Source organism: Podarcis tiliguerta (assembly GCF_965153285.1).
Source record: "Podarcis tiliguerta genome assembly, chromosome: Z".
Lineage (NCBI taxonomy): Eukaryota > Metazoa > Chordata > Lepidosauria > Squamata > Lacertidae > Podarcis > Podarcis tiliguerta.
In genome coordinates, this window is record NC_139553.1 from 10,666,977 (window position 1) to 10,692,394 (window position 25,418).

General features: G+C 40.8%; 1 protein-coding gene across 15 annotated transcripts in view; it reads right to left on the reverse strand.

Annotated features, from left to right (window-relative positions):
• RALGPS1 (Ral GEF with PH domain and SH3 binding motif 1) overlaps positions 1 to 25,418 on the reverse strand; it is a 218,139-nt gene that overhangs the window by 151,397 nt on the left and 41,324 nt on the right. For 9 of the 15 annotated variants that reach the window (XM_083423745.1, XM_083423737.1, XM_083423739.1 and 6 more), the window contains exons 3-5: positions 21,041 to 21,164; positions 16,677 to 16,784; positions 15,268 to 15,318 (exon numbers count right to left, since the gene is read on the reverse strand). In XM_083423745.1, the coding sequence (XP_083279871.1) occupies positions 15,268 to 15,318; positions 16,677 to 16,784; positions 21,041 to 21,097 (216 nt within the window). In that variant the 5' untranslated portion in view covers positions 21,098 to 21,164. The remainder of the gene's footprint in view (positions 1 to 15,267; positions 15,319 to 16,676; positions 16,785 to 21,040; positions 21,165 to 25,418) is intronic. The other 6 variants (XM_083423746.1, XM_083423740.1, XM_083423738.1 and 3 more) reach the window with 1 other exon arrangement.

Consider the following 25,418-nt stretch of genomic DNA (forward strand, 5'->3'; position numbering starts at 1 on the left):
AGCATACACTCTGCCACTGAATCAGGGTGCTCTGTTAGAGGAGTTTTGGTGGAAGTCTCTGTCCAGAACCCGTGTGGCGCAGACAGGCCATAGAGATACCAGTGGCAGCCTTAGGATGGCTACCTTGGTAAATCAGCATATTGGGGGAGGCCATATTCCTGGGCACAACCCTGATATATAAGCTAGGTGCCAAATGGCTCCTTAAACCAGGGTTGCAGTTGCCAAAACAGAATGTCTAGTTGCTGTTTTTTCAAATGATGCACTGACTATGATTGATTATCAGCTAAACATTTAGCTAGTTAAGATGATAATCTTGAGCTCGGTGAAGAACTTTGGGAACTTAAAGAAGAAAAGTCACTTGATCCAAGGACAATTCATATATATATTGGTCTGTTCTGACCTCTTTTTCTTAATGGTGACTGCTCCTGTTCAGGCTGCACAATAAAAGCATTTTGGTTCCAGAAATCCATTCTGATTGTACAGATAAAATATAGCTGATAGAATGCTACAGGATGGGGGTATTAGGGTGTGGAAACAGTCCAGATCCAATGATCCCCAGATGGTGGAGATTTCAGGCACCATCCTGGTGCCCAGGCATCTTTATTTGATCGCAAGTGGTTGAAAGCCAGTTGCAAAATGCACCTGGCAGCTGGCTAGTTTCAAACATTGCCTTGAAGCAGTTTCAACCCTCTGGTAGGAGGCTGAAATGGATACACACCCAATACCTGAGCCAAAATTCCACCTACACCTGTAATCAATAAAGTTGAGGCCATTTTTGATCCAGATCATTGTCTGTCTGAGTTCATTCTATCGCACACCACAGTACTCACTGCAAAGGAGAAGGTAGCACTGTGACTGGTACCACAATAAAAACCCATTTTTGTATAATTAGAGAGCATCAGCAAATGTTAGGGCTTCTGCAATAATATTTCAAAAGCACCTTCTATATATATTCTTAACGGAAAAGAAAATTCTCTGAAATGCCACGTAAACTTTATTTGACTTGGAGGTTTTATTACAGTAATGTCAGTGCAATGAATGTCTTTATTCAACCTCAGTGGCCTGGAAATGCTTCTACCCATCACTACCTCAAGGTAACAGCCCTCCTTTATGATTCTACCAGATTCTCGCACGGTAAAAGGATACTGAGAAATATAGGACAATGATTTTTGCATCTATCATTTTAAGATTCCTACAAAATATCACTGAATTTTCAGTGTGGATGGGAATATAATACAGTATGACCATAAAAATGTGCTTAAATGCTGTCAACATAATATAATGACCACTATATTGCCATCTTATTGCCCAAACACTACAAACTCATTTTGGGATGTGGGCTAACATCGGCTCTGGTTCCTCAGTCATCAATGGATGGTTCAGATGAGGAAAGGGCAATTGCCCAAAGCATATGCGCAGCTATGCATACACTAGGAATTTCTTTTAAATGCCTAAAAGCCCCATAGAATTCATGAGCCACACTTCGGCCACCCTAATCTATAGCTATCTCCCACAAATCCTTTTCTGGAACCTCAGCTATTCTGCTACCAGCTGAGAAAGTTGAAAACAGGTAATACCATAGTACCCAGACCATTCCTGTTATGTTCATTTCTTAGATTAGGAGAGCTAGTCAGGATCATCAAAAAGGTTGGCTTTGTATAGTGCTTGAGTGGCTGATGCATTTTCCTAGTCCTGTTAACATAGAGCTCTGGAGACAGTGGGTCTTATGTAGCACAAACAAAACATTTCAATGTATTTGAATGCTTTTACTTTAAATTGGATATATATGCATACTTCAGAGCTATGCACACGGACAAATATAATCCAAAAGGGAAAAAGAAACATTATTTTTGCCAAGGGAAAAATGATAATTTCACATTATCCCTTGATGTTCCAAATACATTCTACAGCTTGCCTCCACAATTACTAGCTCAGGTTACTACAAATCTATATAGCTTTTGCATTCAGAATTAACCTACTGTGTATATAGCATCCTGGAAATGAGTTAACCAGATTATCTACCCTAAGCCACTATTAGCAACCACAGAGCTTCAAACAACTCTGTTATGCAAGTTTCTCCAACATCAGCTCTGTACTGTGGAGGTTATGCAGCCCAAGACAGGGAGCCAGCCAAAGCGCTAGAAGTCTGCCTCCAAAGAATTCTATAGGCATGTGATAGAATGTCCTGTAGGAATCCAAAAGCCCACATGTGCTGAGAACAGCGGGAAAATCACTTCATCTCCACCCACGCTTCTCAACACAAGTTTCCAACTTGTATTTGCTGTGAATAATGGTGCCAGTTCACACCTGTCAAGACTCGTGTCTCCCCCATGTGATAAACAGATGTCTGGTGGTCAAAGAGCCTGGAAAGCATTTGTTCACGTGGCACAAATCTGCTAAGCATGATAGCAGAACTGAAATGAAATTGAAGGGGCGGGCTACAAAAATAGTAAAAACAGGCCTGTAAATATCAGCAGAAATAATTATCACTACAATAAGTACAGGCCAGGAAAATAAACACATTTGTGCCTGGAAAATGCATTTGAAAGTTTACATTTTGATTATTTACCAGCAGGTTTTACCAGAAAAAGCTCTTAAACAACACACACTCCCGCCCCATAGTATTTGTCTACATGCCATCAGCATTGTGTTGTACAAGAAGAGAACTTCCTCATTATGTGTTTTTACCATTAACTTCTAACCTTACAATACATTTTATGCTTTTCAGCAAAAAATTTGCCCACTGCTTCTAAATGTGATGCACATTCCACACACACAAATACAAGCAAGATCAGATGTTTTCTAAAACATTTTAAAAACAGAGTCTATCCAACTAAATCATGATTAGGGCTGAGCGACGTCAGGTTTTCAACATCACGATGTATCACCAGCCAAAGGTTGCAATCTGGCAATACACAGTAATGTTGTAACAACAAGCTGCATTGGCCCTAACCCCGTGTGGTGCCAGGGTGAAACTTCTGCAGCTGTCACGAAGAAGGGACCTGAAGCGCTTTCACTCCAGTGCCTTGAAGGGCAGGGTCTTGATGCAGTCTGTTTGCCTGCTCAGCCAGCGGGCTGCTCAGGCAGCGGAAAGGCTCCTGTCCCTGGCTAAGCAACCTCCAAAGTTCCTCTTGCTTACGCCGTGAGCTGGAGGGACATCAGGCCTTCTTTGCGCCGTTCAGCAGGGTGTGTGGGAAGGCTCCCGCCCCCCAGCTGCGTGAGGTCCAGTGCCTCTCCGGCTCACACAAAAGGCACCAGGGCTCGCTCAGCTGGGGTGGGGTGAAGAAAGTTTAATGGAGCCCCCACTCCACCTCTGGCTCGCATAAGCCAGAGTTGGGGCCTTCTGTAAACTGTTCCACTGAGGAGCGTGGCTGCCTGTACCTCAGCGGAGCAGTTTAAAGAAGCTGGGGGGTGGGTATACAGCTTGCTCCTCCCTCTGTGGTATGAGGGGCAGAGTGTGATGGTGGCTTCACCCAGCAGTTTATCTTGGGTGAAACTGCTGCTCCTGAGTCCCTCTGCTACCAGTGGCCCAATATTGAAAGCGGCGCTGGTAGCAGAGGGATTCAGTAGCAGGATTGATTTTCCACATGCAATATACGGCTGTGTGAAGCTGCCATCACACTCTGCCCCTCATATCGGTCCTGGGTGATACACCACCCAAGCCTAAATCATGATATGAACAAACTTACAAGTGCAATGGAATTTCCCTTTTCTACTCTCCCGCAGACACCTCAAATCTGCTCTGGGATTTTCCCCAAGCTTCCGGAGCAGATTTGGGAAAAATGTGGAGTGTATGCAGGGGGAAAAGAGGGACTAGACGACCCCAATTGATTATCAAGATCCTTGACAGGGCATATCATAAAGTGGTACCTTGGTTCCTGAACGGCTTAGTTGCCAAACAAATTGACTCCTGAACGCCGCAATCCCGGAAGTAAGTGTTCTGGTTTGTGAACGTTTTTCGGAAGCCAAACATCCGATGCAGTTTCCGCTTGAGTACAGGAAGCTCCTGCAGCCAATCAGAAGCCACGGATGCCTTGGTTTTTGAACGGTTTCGGGAGTCAAACAGACTCCCAGAATGAATTAAGTTCGAGAACCAAGGTACCACTGTATATCCAAGCTGTTATTATGACCAGAGAATAAAGAGTCAATTCATCATTGGAGTGCATCCACTATAAATTTCTAAGATCAATCTTTCAGGTCCGTAAATGTGTCACCAATGCCATCTTTAGGCTGGAGGCAGGTCTCTTGAGCATGGAGGCCAGAGTATGGCTAAGATTATCATTTTTTCCTACTGGGCTTGCTTCCCTTGTTCTGAAGGATGATTTCCAATCTGCATGGTATCAGGCTTTTATGACTAAAATTCTAGCTCTGGGCTTTTCCCTTGAGCAATTGCTCAGAATGGGCTTTGAGCAAGCTAAATCAGCTATCAAACAGTGTATCACAGACACAGAATGCCAAAGAGATCTGGTTAGGTCCCCCTATTTTATTGACAGTGATTATAGCAGGTATTCCTCAATGCCTATAGAGTATCTAAGCAATCTGGATCTGCCTAAATATCATAGGCCATTCATCCTATGCCATGCTCTCCCCTCTGCTGTTCTTAAAGGTCACTATAGAAAAAAATCCCATATCTGTATAGATGCTGTCCCTGTGACTCTGTCCAAATCGAAACTGTAGAATATGTGCTTCTCCAATGCTTGTTTTACAGAGATCTACGCTCCGACCTTATTTTGCCTATACTCCAGAAATATATTGGAAGTTCTGAACAGTTTCTTACTACTCTGCTGATCTTAGATAATAATTCTGGCATAACATATAAGGTGCTCCAACCGACAGGCAGGCTCTTCACCGGACTCAACTCTCAGGCCCTGGACTCTCGGCCTGGCGCCCCTGAGAGCCCGGCGCCCTGGTGTCCAGCACCCCTGACGCCAATGGGTAAGACGGCCCTGATGATCGCAATAGAACAACTTTATACTTAAGAGAGTCAATTGTTGTGGGCATAAAAACATTTCTCCACTCAACAGTATTTTGACACTTATCCTGCTCTACACTAAATGTGGCATACTTACTTACTTACTTACTTACTAACTAACTAAATAAATAAATAAATAAATGGCATTGAACACAAACACACAAATGTGTACAGTAATACATTTGAGGACAGGACTGGACAATGGTGGGTTCTATTTGCTCTCAGACTAGAAATGTGTCTGTTTTTCCTCTTTGCTTTGTACTCCAGTTCAGTGAAATACTTGTTTCATGTCACTAGCAGGCACCACAGCAGGGCTGTAATTAAATTTGGTTCTAGGGATTGCTGCCTTCCCAGAGTGAATTAATTATGTCCTGACATTAAATGACATGCCAGCAAAAATATTAACTGGGGTAAAGGCTAAATTAGGTTCTCAGTTTAGCCAGCTTTTAAACCATGGTTAAGAAGGATGCATTGTTAACTTTCACCATTGTTAATGTCAGTACCAATGTGTCCATTAACTGCAATACGACTTGAAGGGAAATTCATATTAAGGGCAAAGTATAAGATCTCGGGGCTTTCTGCTGGTCTCTTAATCACAGGTTTTTAAATAAGTTTTTATTAAAGTTTTTTTGTGTTACAAAACAAACAGATAAACAGGGAAATGTACATCTATTGTCTCCTCTTTGATTAGCCTCATTATGTCTGTTCTGGCCTTATGAGGGGCTTTGGGGGCAACTATTGACAAAATATATGCATTAAGCATCAAGGAAGAGAAAACCATCCAAACTTCTATTTCAATTTTTTTTTTTTTAACTTCAGAACGTCATATTAATTTAACAAGTCTATGTTGCTGATGACACCCAACTCTACCTTCCTTTTTCACCTATGGATGTCAAGGAAAGAGGCTTGGTAGACCTGTCAATCTGGTCAGGATTAATCTGGACCTTGGTGGGATTGGATTTCTGCTGAAGGATCAAATGCGCAGTTTGCAAATGCATTGTATCAGCTCAGGCTGCTATCTGGAACCTCAGAAACCATTCGTAGTACTCATGCTTTAATTACAGTGGTGCCCCGCAAGACGAATGCCTCACAAGACGGAAAACCCGCTAGACGAAAGGGTTTTCTGTTTTTCAATGCGCTTCACAGGACAAATTTCTCTATGGGCTTGCTTTGCAAGACGAAAATGTCTTGCGATTCTTGAGATTTTTTTCCGCTCCCCACCCCCCTTTTCCTGAAGCGCTAAACTGCTAAAAGCCTTTTAGCAGCTAATCCGCTAATCCCTTAAGCCTTTAATAGTCGCTAATAGCCGCTAAACCGCTAATAGCGCTAATCCGCTAATAGGGTTTCTTCGCAAGACGAAAAAACCGCTAGACGAAGAGACTCACAGAACGAATTAATTTCGTCTTGCGAGGCACCACTGTATCTTGAAACTAAACCAATGCAGTGAACTTTAACATGGCGGCTGCTCAGGTTTGGTGGGGTGTGACACTACTTTTGCACCAGCTGCGCTAGCTACCAGGGCATTTCTGGGCCCAATTCAAAGTGCTGGCAGTTTAGAACTAGTTTACCTTATGGAGCAGCTACACAAACATGACCCTGTCTGTGATTCAGGATTCATATCTGAGGTCCTGTTTGTGTGCTCACCAGTGAAACTGCTGGTACAGTTGCTGCAGTTGTGAAACTCTCTTATGCTAAAAAAAAAAGGGGGGGGGAGCCAAATAAATGTTAAGGCCTTCTTGAATAACAGAACTGATCTTTTTAGTATTGCCTTTCCTTGAGAGAATTTTGATGATCTAATTTCACATTTCAATCATTTATTTGTCTATATTCACACCAGCGCTTCATACTCTGCCGAAGGTTCTTTCTTTCGCTTCTTATTTCTCTCTGTGTGTTGCTTTGTGGCGGCTTGGCTCTGAAAAGCAACTAATAAATAACTGGAATAAACAAATTTTCATAGTGGCTGCAATCCTAAACACACTTGAAGTCCTAATGAACAGTGAGTCTTCCTTCTGAATAAACACGCATAGGATTGCATTACATGTTTAGTTTCAAGTCAGTCTATTCGCAAATAAACTCTTAAATTTGTTCCAGCTAACCTAACATTTTGGTTACTATTTCTTTTAGGATATGAAAATCACAGGTGTTTTAAAGTCTACCCAGAAATGAAACTTGGGGTGTGTTTTTTATTGAAAAGTTAATTTCAGAAGCTGGATTTACAGAAGCATTTGTTTCTGCAGTGTCTTGCCATATATTTTAAAAAGGTCAATCTATCAATGCTGTCCTTTTTCTATTCAGAAGGGAAAATGCTCAAACTATTTTGTAAATGTACCAACACATTTCTGAGTTATATACTTTTTTAAAAAGAGAGACAGAGATTTGGGGGGGGGGGAGTGTCAGCCAGCACCACAAATTCTATATGTGAAAACCAGCTGTCCCATTACATAACCCAATTTGTAGGGAGTTCAAAATTTTCCTGTAAAATGTTCCATCCAGAATCACTCCAGGCATCAGGTGTTGAAAATGAAATTATATTTTGGGGGTCGAGACGTCACCAAGGCAAGATGACATTTTGATCTGTTGCTGGCCTAGCTTGCTCCAAAACAAAGTCTTGCTCAAACTCCTAACAGCCACAAGCAGGCTCTGAGCTGCAATATTAGATTGTCACAAAGTAGTACTCTGGACAACTAGTTGTCACCTCCATCTCAGATCATCAGAGACTCACAAGCCCAGGCCACAGACATTTCCAAAATGGCCACCAGGGCTCAAGGTAGTGAAAAACAACTCAGAGAGACCAGAAGTTCCATTTGACATGGCAATTTAGTTGACCTAATTAAAAAAGAACTGAGTACAGTGGTACCTCGAGTTAAATACTTAATTCGTTCTGGAGGTCCATTCTTAACCTGAAACTGTTCTTAACCTGAAGCACCACTTTAGCTAATGGGGCCTTCTGCTGCTGCTGCTGCGCCGCCACGCGATTTCTGTTCTCATCCTGAAGCAAAGTTCTTAACCCGAGGTACTACTTCCAGGTTAGCGGAGTCTATAACCTGAAGCATCCGTAACCTGAAGCGTCTGTAACCTGAGGGACCACTGTACTGGGGTAAGCATTGAAACTGCTGAGAGAAGATATTTTAAAAAACCTCCAGTTTCAGATGTTTCTGCAACAGCTAATGAAGCAATGGAACCCAGCACAAACAACAGAATCAAGATTTAGAATATTAAAAAACCTTCAATCTAACATCAAGCTGTAGCTCAAGAATGCACAGGATTGGGATCGCTGCCAGAATCTATGCCTTCAAGGGGCTCTGAAAATTTTTGGAGACACCAACCTACATAAGGTTGTTATGTCCTGAATAAAAGAAATACTTCATGATGCCATTATACAAGCAGGTCATATTAGGAGGATACACTGAACACTCCATCACAAACAAAAAAATGGCGAGCCCCTGAGAGACATTATTGTTTGCTTTAGAGCCTTCATAATTTAAAGACTTATTTCAAAAGTTCAGAACACTGGAAAAATCATAATAGAAAATTCAATGATAAACATCTACCAGAATCTCTGCACAAGAATGTTGCAATGCAGATGTGAACTTAAAATTTATATCACAGCATTCTGTGAAGCAGGCATAATGTACCGATCGGGTTACTCATTCAAACTCCTAATAACTTATGAAGCAGTTGCTAAAGCCTCCACACAACTCAAAGCTAGAAAATTATGAAATCAACTAGGACAGCAACCAAATGAAGACAAATAACTGAGAGAAGTAGGCACTGGAGAGGAAGGCACAGAACTCAAATGAGATTGGCAACAAAGAAGAAAAAGGCCTTCAGAAAAAAAACAATAGCAGCAAAAACAACACACAGGTGGCTTCTTCTCTTCCTGAGATCCCACTGAAACTACCAACTATGGTGGACCAAGAGCTATGGGCTCTATAACAAAACAGGCAATAATTAGGCTATTGGTCTCTTATTTTTGTTTGCAATATAATCATGCAAAATGTTTTCTGCTTCTGGGGGTAGAGGGGAGGAGGGCTAATGTTTATGTCCCCCATTTTCATTTCATTTCATTAGCATTTGGCTTATGAAGGAATCGATGGACTATTTCACTCTCAAGTGTAGGTGTAGGGATTATTCTGTTGGGAAGGTTGGGGAAATTAGTGAGGGGTGAGTTTGGAATTCAGAGCATATTTATTTTTTGCTGATGGAATATGATAACAACACTGAAATTACTATGCTGCCTAACAGATCCATTGCCTGGGCTAAGCTGCATAGCTTTAAATTAACTTTACATTGCCACACTTAATGGCAATAACTTGGAAAGTAAATGGCCTGGGTTTGCCAATTAAGCAAAGAAGATGCAATAACAATTTCAGAATGAAACCTTTACATTACTACACTCATTTAAACACCGTGAAGTGGTGATAGGTGGTAAACCATTAAGTACAAGTAAAGGTAAAGGTAAAGGTACCCCTGCCCGTACGGGCCAGTCTTGCCAGACTCTAGGGTTGTGCGCTCATCTCACTCTATAGGCCGGGAGCCAGCGCTGTCCGCAGACACTTTCGGGTCACGTGGCCAGCGTGACAAGCTGCATCTGGTGAGCCAGCGCAGCACACGGAACGCCGTTTACCTTCCCGCTGGTAAGCGGTCCCTATTTATCTACTTGCACCCGAGGGTGCTTTCGAACTGCTAGGTTGGCAAGCACTGGGACCGAACGATGGGAGCGCACCCCGCTGCGGGGATTATTTATTGCAGCATAAAAAAGCCATTACAAAAATACCATTCTCTCCATCAACCTTGTACTTAATGATCATTTTGATAAAAGGAGAACATCTCACCTTTTCAGATGAAATAGTTTATGGACAATACAATAGAGAACATTATTAATCCCCTTCTAAAATCAGATTTGACCATATGGAAAGAAAGGAGACTGAAACTTTTGCATGTTGATTCTCCTTTAATCTCAATAACTCAACAGACTTCCTTTTGTACAGCAGCCAAATCAGGCTCATTTGCTTGGGAAAAAGTGGGTTTATATAATCTCAAAGACGTCTATGCTAACCAAAAGCCCCTTACAGTTCCAGAAATAAATTTTATATTGGGACATATACCATGTGGCTGGTTAGAGATACACCAGGACCTGGTTATATATTTTCTAAATCAGCCAAATGCAAGGACACAAGTATTATCCAGCTGAAATAGTTTTTGAGCAACTTCTCAACTCAACCAACCCACTGGGAAAGGGAAATCTTCTCACACAATAGCTACCCTTCCTCTCATTTCATTAAGATTAAAATGGGGAAAAGATTCTGGAGCAGAATTAGAGGAAAACCTTTGGGAACAAATCTGCCCTAAACTACCATTTGGATCCATCTCAGTTAGAACTCAAGAAAATGCTTTATAGATAGCACATCACATGTCCTTGTGCCCAGCTAGACTACACAGAATTAACCACAACACGTCCAATTTCTGCTGGTGGGAATGCAATTTACCTGGCTCTCTAGTACACATGTGGTGGTTTTTGGGAAAAAGGTTTTCAAACAGTTAATCAAATGATGGGACAATCGCTACAACCAGACCAAAAATTAGTACTCCTATCTTATTTTACTCTTCTGATTAAGAACATTACCAGTAAAGACCTCATCCTCCATTTATTAATTGCAGCTAGATTAGTGAGTGCAAAATTAGTAAACTTTACATGCAAATCTTTTTGAAGCCTGGATTCTGCAAGCAATATTATGCTTATGAACAAATTAACCATTTCACAAAAAGAAAATCAATCTGAGGGGTGGAAAGACTCACACCTATACAATCTGGTATCCTTTAACTGACTTTGTTAAGACAATTGAACTTGATTTTCACCCTCCATCAACTCATGGAACCTTATGAAGAGACACTTTCATCTGATTGCCTTTCTTGGAATGTCCAAAACTACATCAGTCACTATTATTTCTTTATTCTCTGTAAAACTATTAGGCTCTGTTTTCCTTGTATGTTTTGTTACTTGCAATTAAAATCAGTAAAAAAATGAGCTTATCATAAGAACCTCCTTTACGAGTAAACATGATTCTGTGAACATTCCACATCTTAGCTATCACAAATAAACACAATCATATACAACCTACCACTGGCTTACTCACCTAGGTTAAGCAATATTTATCATATACTAGCTGTTGTAGTAAATTGCCCCTATCTGCCTAACAACACATCCTTGTACCACTAACACAACTATACTGGGTATTTTCATCTGATTAGATATTTGGGGGGTGGGAGAAAGATTCCTGACAGGGGAGTGGGGAATGGGTAGCAGGCAACTAGCCCCTAAGGTCTATTGTAAAGCTGTAATCAATCATATTATCATGCAAGTGCAATAAATCCTGCTATTTATGGTAGCTTCCACAGTCTACTACTAAATGCATAAAATAATTTGGTTGGTGGGTGGGTGTGACACATTTTACAAACTTTGGGAAGATAACAGCTGTGTGAACAATGTTCAAATGCTTCCCTTGTTACTTAAGGATATGAAAATTATCTCATAAGTCACTCCAGTTACTCAAAAAAAGAATGATTAGTATAAATATTTATGTAGCCCCAAAATCAACATTGAGCTGCAAAAACCACTTCCTGAGTTCTTGCTTCTTACGAGTTAGGCTGCATCTGCCCAAATGAAGAAAACCAGAAGACGATACTATAATGATATGGGCAGAAAACAGTAACAGACAGGAATTAGGGATCTTTATGGATGAACAAGATGAACAAAAACTATTTACTATTTAAGCTGATCAGAGCAACCTGATACAAGTACTGTCAAGGTTGTAGTGTATCAATCCTCTTCAGAATAAATTGTGACGTGATCATATATGCTAATAGACTGCTAAAATTCAGGGGCTTTATTAAGCAGTTGATGGGCTGCAATACATAGTGTGCTGTAGACAGCCCAAGGGACTGAAACTTTGACAATCTGCCCTAGATCACTTTCTTATTTTGAAATGTTCTTTATTTTTAAAGGAAAAATGACTTAATATTTGCAAACATACGGCACTTGTTAATGTTCGTAGAACATCCAACACCTCTCTCTGTGCTCTGGAATGCCTTACATTCAGGACTGGATAAAAACTGACATCAGAAAAGGTCAAGCACCACGTTGAGGACTGATGATTTTTTAGTTATCCTTAAACTTCATGGCATAAACACAGTGAGGAAAAGCAGTAGGTGGCTCTCGACCAACGAATGACAACATTACTATTCCTTTTGCTAAAGCCAAATAATAGGCTGCCTTTGCAATTTGTTATAACAAGTCTTTGGGTGGAAAATATGTTGCTGGTTCTGAGTTGCAAGCTCTCAGAATCAAAGTTCATGCCCTTCTCCACTTAAGTATTTTGTATCTCAGGCTGCATACACACAATACATTTAAAGCACATAACTTCCCGCAAAGAACATAAGAGCTTGCTGGATCAGGTCAATGGCCCACCAAGTCCAGCATCATGTTATCACAGCCGCCAACCAGATGTCTGTGGGAAACCTGCAAGCAGGACTGGAGCATGAGTGCACTCTCCCTTCCTGTTGTTTCTAGCAACTGGTATTCAGAAGCATTGCTGCCTCCAACTGTGGAGATAGAGCACAGCTAGTAGCCCCAGATAGCCCTCCCCTCCATGAATTTGTCTAATCATCATTTAAAGACATGCAAGTGCCATAGTTATGGGCTACATAACACTGTGTGCTGTGTAAAGAAGTACTTCTTTAACGTGTCCTGAATCTTATAACATGCAGCTTCACTAGATGTCCACAAGTTCTAGTGTGATGAGAGAGTGGAAAAACTTTTATCTATTCATGCCATGCGTAATTTCTTCCAGGAGCTCCTGCTGCAGGAAGAATACAGTGGGATCTTTGAGAAGTCCAAGATGCAGAATCAGTAAGAAAATGGCCACAAACTTCTTTAGAAATAAAATTTCCTAGGGCCATGAAATATTGTACATATCATTAATTTATGATACTTCTGAGCTCCGCTCCCACTCCCATTACCAGCAATCTGTGGGTGGACATAAACATGTATAAATGAACTATCAAAAAAATACAAACCCAGCATAAAACCGAACAGCAGCAGTGTTAAAATAAACATCAACCAGTACCATAACTTTCTCACGGCTTCAGAATGCCAGAATTGCAGAAATTCTCAGAAGCCCTAAAGCCTGGTAGAATACAAAGCTTTTCACCTGATGCTGATAGAAATACATTGTACGTGCCTGTGAAGCCTCTCTGGGGAGAACATTTTCAAATCTAAATAGACAGAAGCACTTAGGAAATAGCCTTCCTTTATATATAAATGTAGTAGCCTGTTAAAACCATTATTAGGACACAAATATATCTAGCCCATAGAATTATGATATTCTATCAGTAAGATGCCGCATCAAAACTAAGTTCAAAGAATAACACATGCCAGAATGTAACAAATTTTAATTTGACTACATAGAATTAAAAGAGACAGCTGGAAAAGCCACTGTTAGCAATATCAGCAGCTGAGATCTAATTGGTCTTAGAACACATGCTGTATGCGTAAGTACAGATGGAAGCAATTATATATGTCAGAGCTCTGACTGCATTCACCAGACATCTCCTGATAAAATTAGTCACTTCTTATAGTCATCAGGGAACAAGACAGCTATGTATTACAACACTTGCAAGACTTCTAAGTTTTCCTAGCCTTCTGCCAAGCTTTAACTCAGCGTCTACACTGCTTCCTAGAAGGCCTATTCTAACTTCTAAAATAGAAAATTCAAGCAATTTTAAAGAGTTTGTCTCGAACCACATTTCCATGTACTGCTGTCAGTCAACATCAACATACGAACCTGAATAAGACCTGCCAATGCCCTGTCTGTCTTTAAGCTGACCACAATCAAGCTGACTAGGGCTGATCTGAACACTTCTGCAGCAGAACATTTGGCAGGTTTTGTAGGAAGTGAAGGGAGCATGGGGCGTTTGGGTGATGGAGGTACTAGTTAGTTTACAATAATAAAAGGTGACCAATGGTCTTTTTATTTATTTATTTTTCCAACAGCAACAACAAAAACATCATTAAATGTAAAAGCTTCCCTGAGTGGCTAAGACATGCAGCTTCTGCTGCACGCTTTCTAAATGGAGCCAGAAGAATGTTTCAGGAATTGCATGATCACGTTGTTTGGGTTCCAGTGGGCATTGTCAGGTGGGTGGGTGATAATTGTCTTCATTGGACCATAGATTTTTAAAAAAGAAATAAATGGAGAAAAACTGATATGGTTATACAATATTTAAAAAAGGACTTCCAATTAACCCTGTTCATTGACTTTTGGTTTTTTAATCTTTTAATAGTGCTCCTTTCCTCGGTTTTATTTTCCTCGTTCTGCCCCGACACTGAGGTCCAGTGCCGAGGGCCTTCTGGCGGTTCGCTCGCTGCGAGAAACCAAGTTACAAGGAACCAGGCAGAGGGCCTTCTCAGTAGTGGCACCTACCCTGTGGAACGCCCTCCCACCATATGTCAAAGAGAAAAACAACTACCAGACTTTTAGAAGACATCAGAAGGCAGCTCTGTTTAGGAACACTTTTAATGTTTGACGCACTATTGTATTTTAAAATTTTGTTGGAAGTGGCCCAGAGTGGCTGAGGAAACCCAGCCAGATGGGTGGGGTATAAATAATAAATTGTTGTTGTTGTTGTTGTTGTTGTTGTCGTTCCTCAGCAGCAGCAGTAAACACAGTGGTACAAAACTGAGCAAATGACTGAGTGGCACAAGGAGTGTCCCTGAAATCTGCTATGGCTTCCACTTACATACTGCTGCTTGTTCATATTCGCCAACATGCCAGAGAAAAAATTATGCTGGGCCCCATCCTGCTTCCTCTGCCTGTCATGTTTTCTTCTATGGAAAGAGATAGTAGGGAGAGAGGCTGAGTTCTCATCCTGTTGGGAATTTTAAATGATTGGGCTTCTCTTGCAGCTCCTCTCTTTGCCCTTGGGGGAGGTGTATATGATTGATTGATTGATTGATAGCATTTATAGTAGGAGTGGGGGGACTTTCAGCGCAAGAAACACATGAAAAATCTCAGAGGGGACCCAACTTCTCAGAAACATTATTTGCATTTCCTGATGCAGGTTAAATGGTCAATTTGCACTTACAGCCTTTATATAGGTACTTCCCTGTGCAGTGCTAGGTACAGTTTGAGTCTTACATTAATAACAATTATTTTCCTTTGAAATACATATAAAGTTATCCAAATGGCCATTGTTGACTTCCAACATTTATTAAAAGTTAATATCAGAGCACATACCTCTGGCTGAATAGCTTTAAACACAGGCATATCCATCAATGTAATCTGACTCTGTAACAAAAGTTAGAGAAAGAACAATTACAAATTTACAAATACTTGATTCTGTGCTAGTCCGAGATATTTTTGCCCAAGACAGAAAATTCTAACAACACTCAGGCCCCGGATCATGTGTGCATAGTCTTCAGAAAAGCTGATATTGCACAAAAATCTTCACACCGCTGTGATGAAATGCATTGTTAAAGTAATTTGTGATTCATTAGCTCACTTCTGACCCCTTTTAAGTGCTCCTTTCCCCACATTCTTGACCAAACAAGACAACAAGGGTTGTGTGAGATCCAGCTAAATTTTGCTCCTTACTCAATAGACCCATTGAAATTAATATACCTAAGTTGGTTGTGTCCATCACTTTCAATGGCTCTACTCTGTGTAAGACAAATATTGGAAACTATTCACTGATTCTGCAATGTAGACATTTAGCTTTCTATCCAATGTTAGTCATATTTAGAGTAGAACCAGTAAAACATAGTAGGATACATCCTTAAGTGCAGAGTCACAGAAGGGAAAGGATTTATATGTTGCTTCCTCAATTTAATTTCAGTTTTTCCATCTGTAATTCCTAGGCTATAGTTCCCTTTCTCTTCTTGTGCATTTTTCTAATAGTAAACCTCATTTAACTGAAATAAAGGCAAAGTAGCTGACTGCTTTGGCTACTGCCTTTTCAGTTTTGGCAGAATCAGAAGAGCGAAGCAGAATCCCTCCTGGTCACATTATCTCTGCTTAAATCCCAAGTGTCTGTCGTTATCAGGCAGAGAAGCAGTTCTATTTTTCTAGAAAAAGAAGTGCCAGAAATCACCATGAACACCTCCCTAGTTCTTTTAGAATGGCAATGGTGCCCACCTGAGAGGTGTTGAAACTGAGTTCTGGTAAGTTCCAACTGGAAAAAAGGTTTGCAGAGAAGTCCTTTTTTAAAAATAAACACACACCCCCCCAAACAAACAAACACCTGAATATAAAAAATAAGGCAGGAAAGGTCCTCTTTACCTAAACTGCTCCAATGCCTGGGGGAAGGGAGAAAATGTAGTCAATGGTGGGTGGACGTGCTACTGAAGCCTCTCCAGCAGCCCCAAATACCTGAGCACTATGTTTCCACTTCTGCATTCACATTTTAAAAAAAGTTTTCTATAAAAGTGAACATGGTGCTGTGGCTACAGCTTAGGAGAAGCTTCACTGAAAAAAGTGTTAATTATACTGCAATTGGGTATAAGAATTAAAAACTTTATATGTAAATCAAGTAAACCCCCGAGATAGCTTGATGAACACTAATTTACTTCAGAAATTTGAATGAGAACCTATTCTTATGATCATGTCAATACTTTTAGTACAAATATGAAATCAGTCATTTTACTTACTGCAAACTCCTCTGGAGTTACTTTCAATACGTCAAACACAACTGCATCATAGCTTTTATGGGCATAATCTGAACTCCGTCCTTCCAGAGAGTCAGAACTGCTGCTGCCCTATGGAAAGGGATGGGAGGAATAGATTTACATGAAACCAGAAATTTGCCAGTCAGCTAATTAATGATTGCGTTCACAAAGAAAAAAGCAAAGCTGACCCTTATGCCAGTTTACTTTTTACTAACTCGGGTTTCTATCCAATTCTCCCCTCTGCTTGTTAAACAAAAGCTATTCAAGTTGGTGCTCATATTGGCTAATGCAAGGGAAGAGATGTGCAGCTATAAGATTAGAAAGAGCTTTCAATATAAAGTTTGGTATATATATCAGTAGGGTTTTCCCCAGCAATGGATCTTGTAAAGCCTCTATTCTTAGACGTTTCAAAAGCTTTGAATTGGTGAACCAAAAAGTAACAACATTTGCCTGCTCTAATTAATCACTGTATTCCTTTCCAAGCTAAGAACAAAATACAGTGATACCTTGGTTCTCGAACTTAATCTGTTCCGGGAGTCCATTTGAATCCTGAAACAGTTTGAAAACCAAGGCGTGGCTTCTGATTGGCTGCAGGAGTTTCCTGCACTCAAGCAGAAGCCGCATCGGACATTTGGCTTCCAAAAAATGTTTGCAAACTGGAACACTTACTTCTGGGTTTGCAGCGATTGGAAGCCAATTTGTTTGACAACTAAGCCGTACCACTGAAACACTATTGAAGCTGCATTTCCATGCTTTGTGAAACTAGGAAAGTGGCAGAGATATCCCAGTAGTACTTCCTACCAATATCTCTTTAAGGCTAGAAAAAAGTGAATACAGTCATGAAGAGGCTGGGCTACTTTTAGAACTCTCTAGGAAATTATTATTATTATTATTATTAGTAGTAGTAGTAGTAGTAGTAGTATTGGTATTTGTACCCTGCCCATCTGACAGTTTTGCCCCAGCCACTCTAGCAGCTTCTAACAAAATAAAAACACAGCTAATTGTCAAACATTAAAACTTCCCAATACATCTACTTTCAGATGTCTTCAGAATGTTGTGCAGTTGTATATCTGTTTGACATCTGATGGGAGGGTGTTCTATAAGGTGGGTGCCACTACCAAGAAGGCCCTCTGCTTGGTTTCCTGTAACTTTACTTCTCACAGTGAGGGAACTACCAGAAGACCCTTGGAGGTGGACCTCAGTGTCCAGACTGAATGATGGGGGTAGACACACTCCTTCAGGTATACAGTGCTGAAGCCATTTAGGGATCTTTAAACATCAGCACCAACACTTTGAATTGTGCTCGGAATGTACTGGAAACCAATGTTGATCCTTTAGGATCAGTATTATATGGCCCCAGCAGCTGCTCCCAGTCACCAGTCTAGCAGCCACATTCTGTATTAGTTGTAGTCTCAAATTCACCTTCAGTGGTAGCCCCATGTACAGTGCATTTCAGTAGTCAAAGCAGAGCATATACCACTCTGGTGAGACAGTGTGCAAGCAGGTAAAGTCTCAGTTGGTAAACAGCTGCACTGGACACAGAATTAAACTGCACCTCCCTGGACAGCTGTGAGTCCAAAATGACCCCCAGGCTACGGACCTGGTCCTTGAGGGGCACAGTTACCACCCCATTCAGGACCAGGGAGTCCCCCACACCTAGTCGCTTACTGTCCTCCAGAAACTTAAAGCAGCGGTTCCCAGACAGTGCTCCACAAAGCACTTGGTGCTCTGCGAAGAAATTTGAAGTAAAATAAATGTAAAAACAGCCCAAAATGCATATATGTGCCTTTGGCATAAGGACAACGAAAGTGTTCCATGGCAAATTTATCTTCTGAAAAGTGCTGTGCAACTCAAAAAGTTTGGGAACCGCTGACTTAAAGAGTTAAAGGGTTGGGCTAAGCAGCCTGCCATTAACCATGAGGAGAATAACACAAGAGTTCTTCTGGATAAAACCAAAGGCCCATCTAGTCCAGCATCCTATTCTTACAATAGCCAATCAGATGCGTAAGGGGAGGCCACAAACAGGACTTGGGTGCAATAGCACTCTTCACAGAAAATGAATTTCTGACTTCAAAAGTGGAGGTAGAACATGACTGATAGTCACTGATAGCCAAAACTAGAAATCCTCAAATGCTGTGGCAGTACATGGGCAGGCAGGCAGTGATGGCAGCAAGAAGAGGAAGTGACTAATTGGGCATACACCTATATCTGCAAATATCTGTGACATAATCTAAGTATGGACAGAACTAGATATTGGGGTATATAACCAAAGTCTTTTGGTTACTGGACACATTTTAGAAAATCCTAAGCAAATATACTAAGCTGTAAGTCCCATTGAACTCAGAACCTACTTCTGAGTAAACATGCTTATGAAGACATAGTAAGTTGTGAAAACTAAATAAAATGGAAGGAGGCTACTGTTTTTAATAAATACGGGAATTCACACAGATCATTCTCTGTTACATTAAACAGAAAACACTCTATTTAGTCTGAGGTTTCCCTTCAGATTCCCAGAAATATAACTGTTCACCAGTATGCTATTCAAAACCATGCAGGAAGACTGTGGCAAAATCAGAATTATATCTTAGATCTGTCAAATATGAACTTAGACCCTTAATCACAAAGGAACCTTTTCAAATTTCAAGAGTTTCTAATGGACATTACAGATTTACTGTAACTTCTCAATGTAATGTTTATAGAAGATGCATTCTCACCTTCCACTCAAAAAGTATAAAACCCAGCTAGGAGTTAGGTTCTTACAATTTTGGGACATGGTATAAATCCTAACCACAAGATGCCAGTCTTCATTTCTCATCCATTTCCAATGTTTTCAACTCAGTGACTATTTTTCAGCATGATAGTACTAAATTATTGAAATGAACTGCATAGTTCTGTTGTCTATTTTTTCATGTAGGTTGCTGGTTTAAATCCACTGTAAATTCCAGTAACTCTGTACAGCTTTTCCACAGAAAGCTGAAGTAAACAGAACTCAACAAAATGCATTTTTTCATAATCTTGTATTATTATTTCCAGCCTTCCAAGGCTTGGAGATATCATGAAAAACATGCAAAACGACATACTCTATGGAGTTGAGTGCACAATAGAGTTAAATTTACCTCTGCAATATCCCCAAAACTGGGTCTTTCTGATTCACAGCACTTTAGAATCTCAAGGGGAAGGAGGTCATAGCTGCTAATACGTGACTGTTTCAGTTCTACAGACATTTCACATACTCATTTACCACTTTCCCCTTCCTTCTGTGTATGGAATCCCTTCCAAGTATGGGATCACATGGAAAAACATTAACATGGATACAGAAGGCATTTCCACACTATATGCATGCAGACTGCCTTTTCCCATTCAATAACAAAGCAGATTCACGTTCAAAATGGAGAACATGTGTGGACCTGCTGTGTCCATTAAAATGAACCAGGTGGAAAAGTGCCACATGTCACACATGTATCAGAGCTCCTAGACACCAGAGCTTATTAGACATTGTTGGATCAAGAAACAGAGTGCAAGTTGGGTGCTAAGACTCACCAATCATCTGCACTGTGTACCCTGAAGCCTTGCCCTTGGAGAACAGCATCACTAGGCTACAGAAGTAGCTGATTCCAGGGGCAAGAGTATTTGGGGAACTGTTGTAACAGCAGGTGACATCCAAATGGGATCTTCCCTTTTGGGAACCAACAAGGTGTGAGCCCACTTTCTGATTAAGCCTCCAGTAAGAGGATAAACTGGGTGCTTTCATGAGTGATGAGGGGCTGGTAGGAATGAGTGAATAGGGTTGCTGCTGTTGTTTTCGTTTATTTGTTTTTGTTATCATGTTATGTATTTTGTGTTTTTATGTTGTAAACCACACTGTGATCTTTGGATGAAGGACAGTACATAAATTTAATAAATAATAATTTTGCTAATATAAGCATTTTAATGCATACGTTACCCAAGTATACACATTTTTGTACAAATTACTTGACTGAAGAACGGCACTGCAAATTTCAGAGAAGTGTGGACTTTGAAGGGTGGCTGTGTTTCAGTTTATATATTGTTCAGAAAGGCAAATTAGGTAGGTTTGTCTTTAAAAGAGAACTGAATCAAATGTCTTCCCCATCACTGAGTTGAGATCTTAGTTTGTTCCCCATTTGGCCTCTCCTTAACCTACAGGTCCAATCACCCCTGCCCATTAGCCACGTTGGCTGCAGCTGTTCAATTTACATTATCTGTAAAATACATACAAGTATGATACTAGGCAAGACAAATTAATGGCAGAAAGTCTTAGAGAGATGCCAAAATAAACAACAATTAAATTAAAACATACAAATGGTAACAGAATACCAAATGTGTACCTCTGGTGTGGCGGAGGTCACTGTCACGTTGGCCATGAGGCCATTCCTTTTATACATACTCTTCTTTAGGATGCAGGAAATTTCAGCTCAGCCACCACTGGTGACACAAGAGGATGGAGAACTGCTGCAAGAAAAATACATTTTATGAGAAACTGATTTAAAAGAGGCCACCAGTGAGGAGCACAAGATCATTATTGAGGGGACACAAAGATTATTTGCAAAGTGTACCATATATCAAGTGAGAGGACACCTGCTTCTTTATGTTCCAATTCAACCCTTAATACTGGCTGAGCAAGCTCTTCAGCCTTCATGTTTGTATTAAAGGACATTGAGGGAGGCTTGGTCAACTAGTAAACACTCCTCTTGGTAGATGCTGAATGTCCAAACATTTCCTGGGAGCAGTATATTACCTTTTTCTTTGGGAAGTTTGGGTTAAAACTGGTATTGTGGTATTTTCATTAACTCTGGGTAATATCCAATGTTACTCAGAATAGATCCATTGAAATTAATGGACTTAGGTCCACTGATTTAAATGGCTCCACCCCAAGTATGAGAATGAGGTATCATCCTTTGTATTTTCGATATTGGTTGATATCAGAACATACTCTGCCTTTGGGGAAGGAAAGGGGAATTTTAAAAAAATAAATCACAATTGCATACATAAGAAATGTACACTTAGTTCTCAATGAAATATATGAACTCAAAGTTGAAATATATGAACTCACAAGCAACACTTACCATCATACAATAATCTGGAAAGGCAAAACAAATAAAAGGATGATGTGAGTACATCTTGCTCCTGAAGAAAACCAAATTGATTAACAGTCCCACTTACAGAACAAAATGTATTCCCTATAAATCATTTGTTAGGAAGTATTTGACCGAGTTTTACTGCGCACACATGCGCAGAAGTGGTCCTCAGGTTGCGGAAACCTCAGGATCTGACCGGACCTCCGAAATGGACCCCTTATGCAACCAGAGGTACCACTGTATGTTCCTGGACATGGAATTTGACCTCCAAAAGGAAAAAAGTGGGGAAAGGAAAACCCAGGAAAAACACTCTCTGATTTGTCCAGTTGTTTCCCCTACCTCCATCCCTTCAATATATATATACAGGCTAGATGTAATTTTTTAATCACTTGTCCCATAAATATTACTAATGTTTAGCAGGGTGTATTCATAGTGTTAATATGATGCCCACTAGCTGTTAGCTTTTGAAACAGAGTTGATGGTCTTCAGAGACATAAAGGTAGCTTCCTATGATCATATAGCCCACTCAGGAGAAGGGGGACTGCCAACTAAATTCCAAGTCTCTTGGCCTGGGAACTTCTGTCTAGAGCTGGTTGCAGGAAGAGGAACAAAGGAACCACATTGATATATCTGGTCTATGGGGCTCATGTGCTTTTGAGTGACAGGTTGTTAGGCCCAATCACAGGATGCAGGATGGGCAAGTACTTCAGGGAAGTGAAGGGCTTAACACTTGTGGGAAGTTAGGAGACGGGGAGTCAGAGTGTCCACTACTGTTGAAGTTGTCCAACCTCACTGGCAGGCAGCAATCTTTCATCAGCCTGGATACAGGAGGAGAGACAAGATGAAGGACTACAGAACTTGGGCATCTTAAAAGGGACAGACAAGGGTAAGGCAGAACACAATGCATTCTTAGGCTTAGTCACAGTAGGTTATGGAGCTAGATAACTGTTCCAAAGGCTTCATGGGAAATGTGGGTGTTGGAGAGTAATGACATCATGCAGGTGATCTGGGAGGCAGTTCCAGACATAAAGGGGAGTAAGAGGGAAGAAGATCTGAGGCAGCAGACAGCCTTCGGATGGCTGAATGTGGCCAAGCAAGAAAAGCTAAGAGCAGATATAGAGATGTATTAGGGTGCAATAACCAGTGTGTTTTTTCGGGGGGGAATGCAGGGGTGCACATACCCCTAAACATTTTGTGAATCTAAGTTTCACTTCATTGAGGGGCAGTATTTCAGTATGTGTAGGAAAATGAGAGTAGCTTTAAATTTCTTTTAGTAAAAAAGCACTGGCAATAACTTTTCAGAAGTGGGCAAGGACATGATAGCTTTTGTTATATTATCATTATTATTACATATCCCTATATATGAAATGGCTGCTGAAAATGAGCCAGTGAGGTAGAAGAACTTAAAAATATGGTTTTCATATCAGAAGCACTAAATATTCCCTTTCCTCTCTTCTGTCCACCTCCTGACTGCATTTTTGGTGAGTGTAGGCTCAAATAATGTTCTCATGAAAGCAAAAGAAAATTCCATATGTGACCTTGTATCAAATCCAGCTTGAGTTCTGGCTTTCAATGATACAAGTAAACCAATTAAATGATACAAGGAAGCATCATGGAAAACTTAATGAGAGCACCAGTTCTAAAAGAACCAATATAACTTCCCCCAATACTAAGCAGTTGTTTCAAAGAAAGAGTTCAACTTGAGGTGCTTCATACAAAATAAACAGGAAATTTGCTCCAAAAATGTGTATGCCTGTTCTAAAATGCATACAATACAAATGCCTAAAATGTGCCATTTTAAATGGGACTTACCAGACACTATGTAATTAGCAGATCTTTTTTTGAGCCAAACTGCTGAAATAACCCCTTTCAGTCAGAGTAGGTTTCTCTGGCACAAAAAAAGTAGCAAAGGTGTTGTTATGATAGAAAGATGCATGGTAAGGAGAAAGTAGCAACAGAGTGCTTTTTCTTCCTCTTTTTTAATACGATAAAGCTAAGGAGTCAGTCTTCATATAGGGAAGGCATACATAAACTCCAGCCCTCCAGATGTTTGGGACTAAATTCCCATCATCCCTAGCTAACAGGACCAGTGGTCAGGGATTATGGGAATTGTAGTCCCAAACATCTGGAGGGCCGGAGTTTGCCTATGCCTGATATAGGGCATAGTTGTGGAATTTGCTTTGATGTAGTGATGGTTACAACCTGAAGGACTTTAAAAGAGATTTAGACAAATTCATGGAAGATCAAGCTAGCAATGGCTACTAACTACAATGGCTTTGACCCACACCTCCACTGTCTGGGGCAGTATGCCTCTGATACCTGTTGCTGGGAATCACAACTGGGGAGAAGTGGTCTTGCACTCAGGTCCTACTTACGGGCTTTCCATAGTTGAGGATATTGAAATGATAACTCATTTATTAAATGCAACATATTCAACCATGAATTCCAGTTGGAAAAATCAGGCACACTTATATTAGACTGGATCTTAAGTATGTAGGATCTGACCTGTATAGTTAATATAGAGTAAGGGAAAGAAGACAACTGAGTAACTCCCAGGTTTTCAACCAGTGTGCCGTGGCACCCTGGGCTGACTTGGGCTGGATCTATACCGATTAAAAAAAATTATAGAAAAAAAATGGATCACTGCTCTACAGCGTCATCTGGTGTCACATGCTTATAATGCAGTTATAATGATATAATTGACGAGTGTAACTGAGTCCTTTAATGATTATCAGGGGCACCATAAGCAGCAATGGGCTCCATCCCTCATTCCTTCCTTCCCTCCTCTGATGAAAAAAATAGCCTCCAACAAAGCTGGAAACTCCCTACTCAAACAGACAAATGAGATGAGCGTCTTTACTTTTCCATATATGACTGTGCTATGTGACGCCAGTCACTTTCAAAAGAGTGCTGCCCAAGTGTGCACTTCTCTAGCCCATCTCTATGATCCCAGCTTCTGAGGGGGGACATGAGGGGAGCCTGCAAGAGGGAGAGGAGGGAGAAGAGAGGAGGGAAGCGGATGGTTCATGGGGCCAGTATGGTGAGTGTGAGGCAATAGTTGAACCTGACAAGGCAACTTCTTCTTGCCTGGGCTGTGGCCAGTGTAAGTCCTACTTGGCAGGAGACCCACTGGAAGATAGTGAGGCAACTGTGATCCATTGAACCCAGTGGGTTCTACTCTTGAGCAGAACTTTGTTGGGCAAAGCCCATCCTCATTGGGTTGCAGGCAGTGTTGAGTCCTGCTTGAGAGGAAACCCATTGAAATAGGTAGGAATTAGATGGGAAATAAACTGTAATAATAATAATAATAATAATAATAATAATAGTAGTAGTAGTAGTAGTAGTATCCAAGAGGAGATCTACTGAAATTGATGGGTGTGGCTGACTCAAGGATCACTGGCCTCCAATGGGTCTTCCCTGAGTAGGATAAAACCAATTTATATTGGGTTGTAGCAAGTGTTAATCTCACTCAGTGTAGGCCCATTGAAATTGATGGTTATGATTGGCAGTGTCATTGTTCTCCAGTAAACCAGTCAGGGGTTAGAACTTAGCAAGACGGAGCTCCTCAGCAACCTTCAAAAACAAGGAAGGAAGGTGTCCTGGTGACATGTGCAGTGGCCCAGAAAGG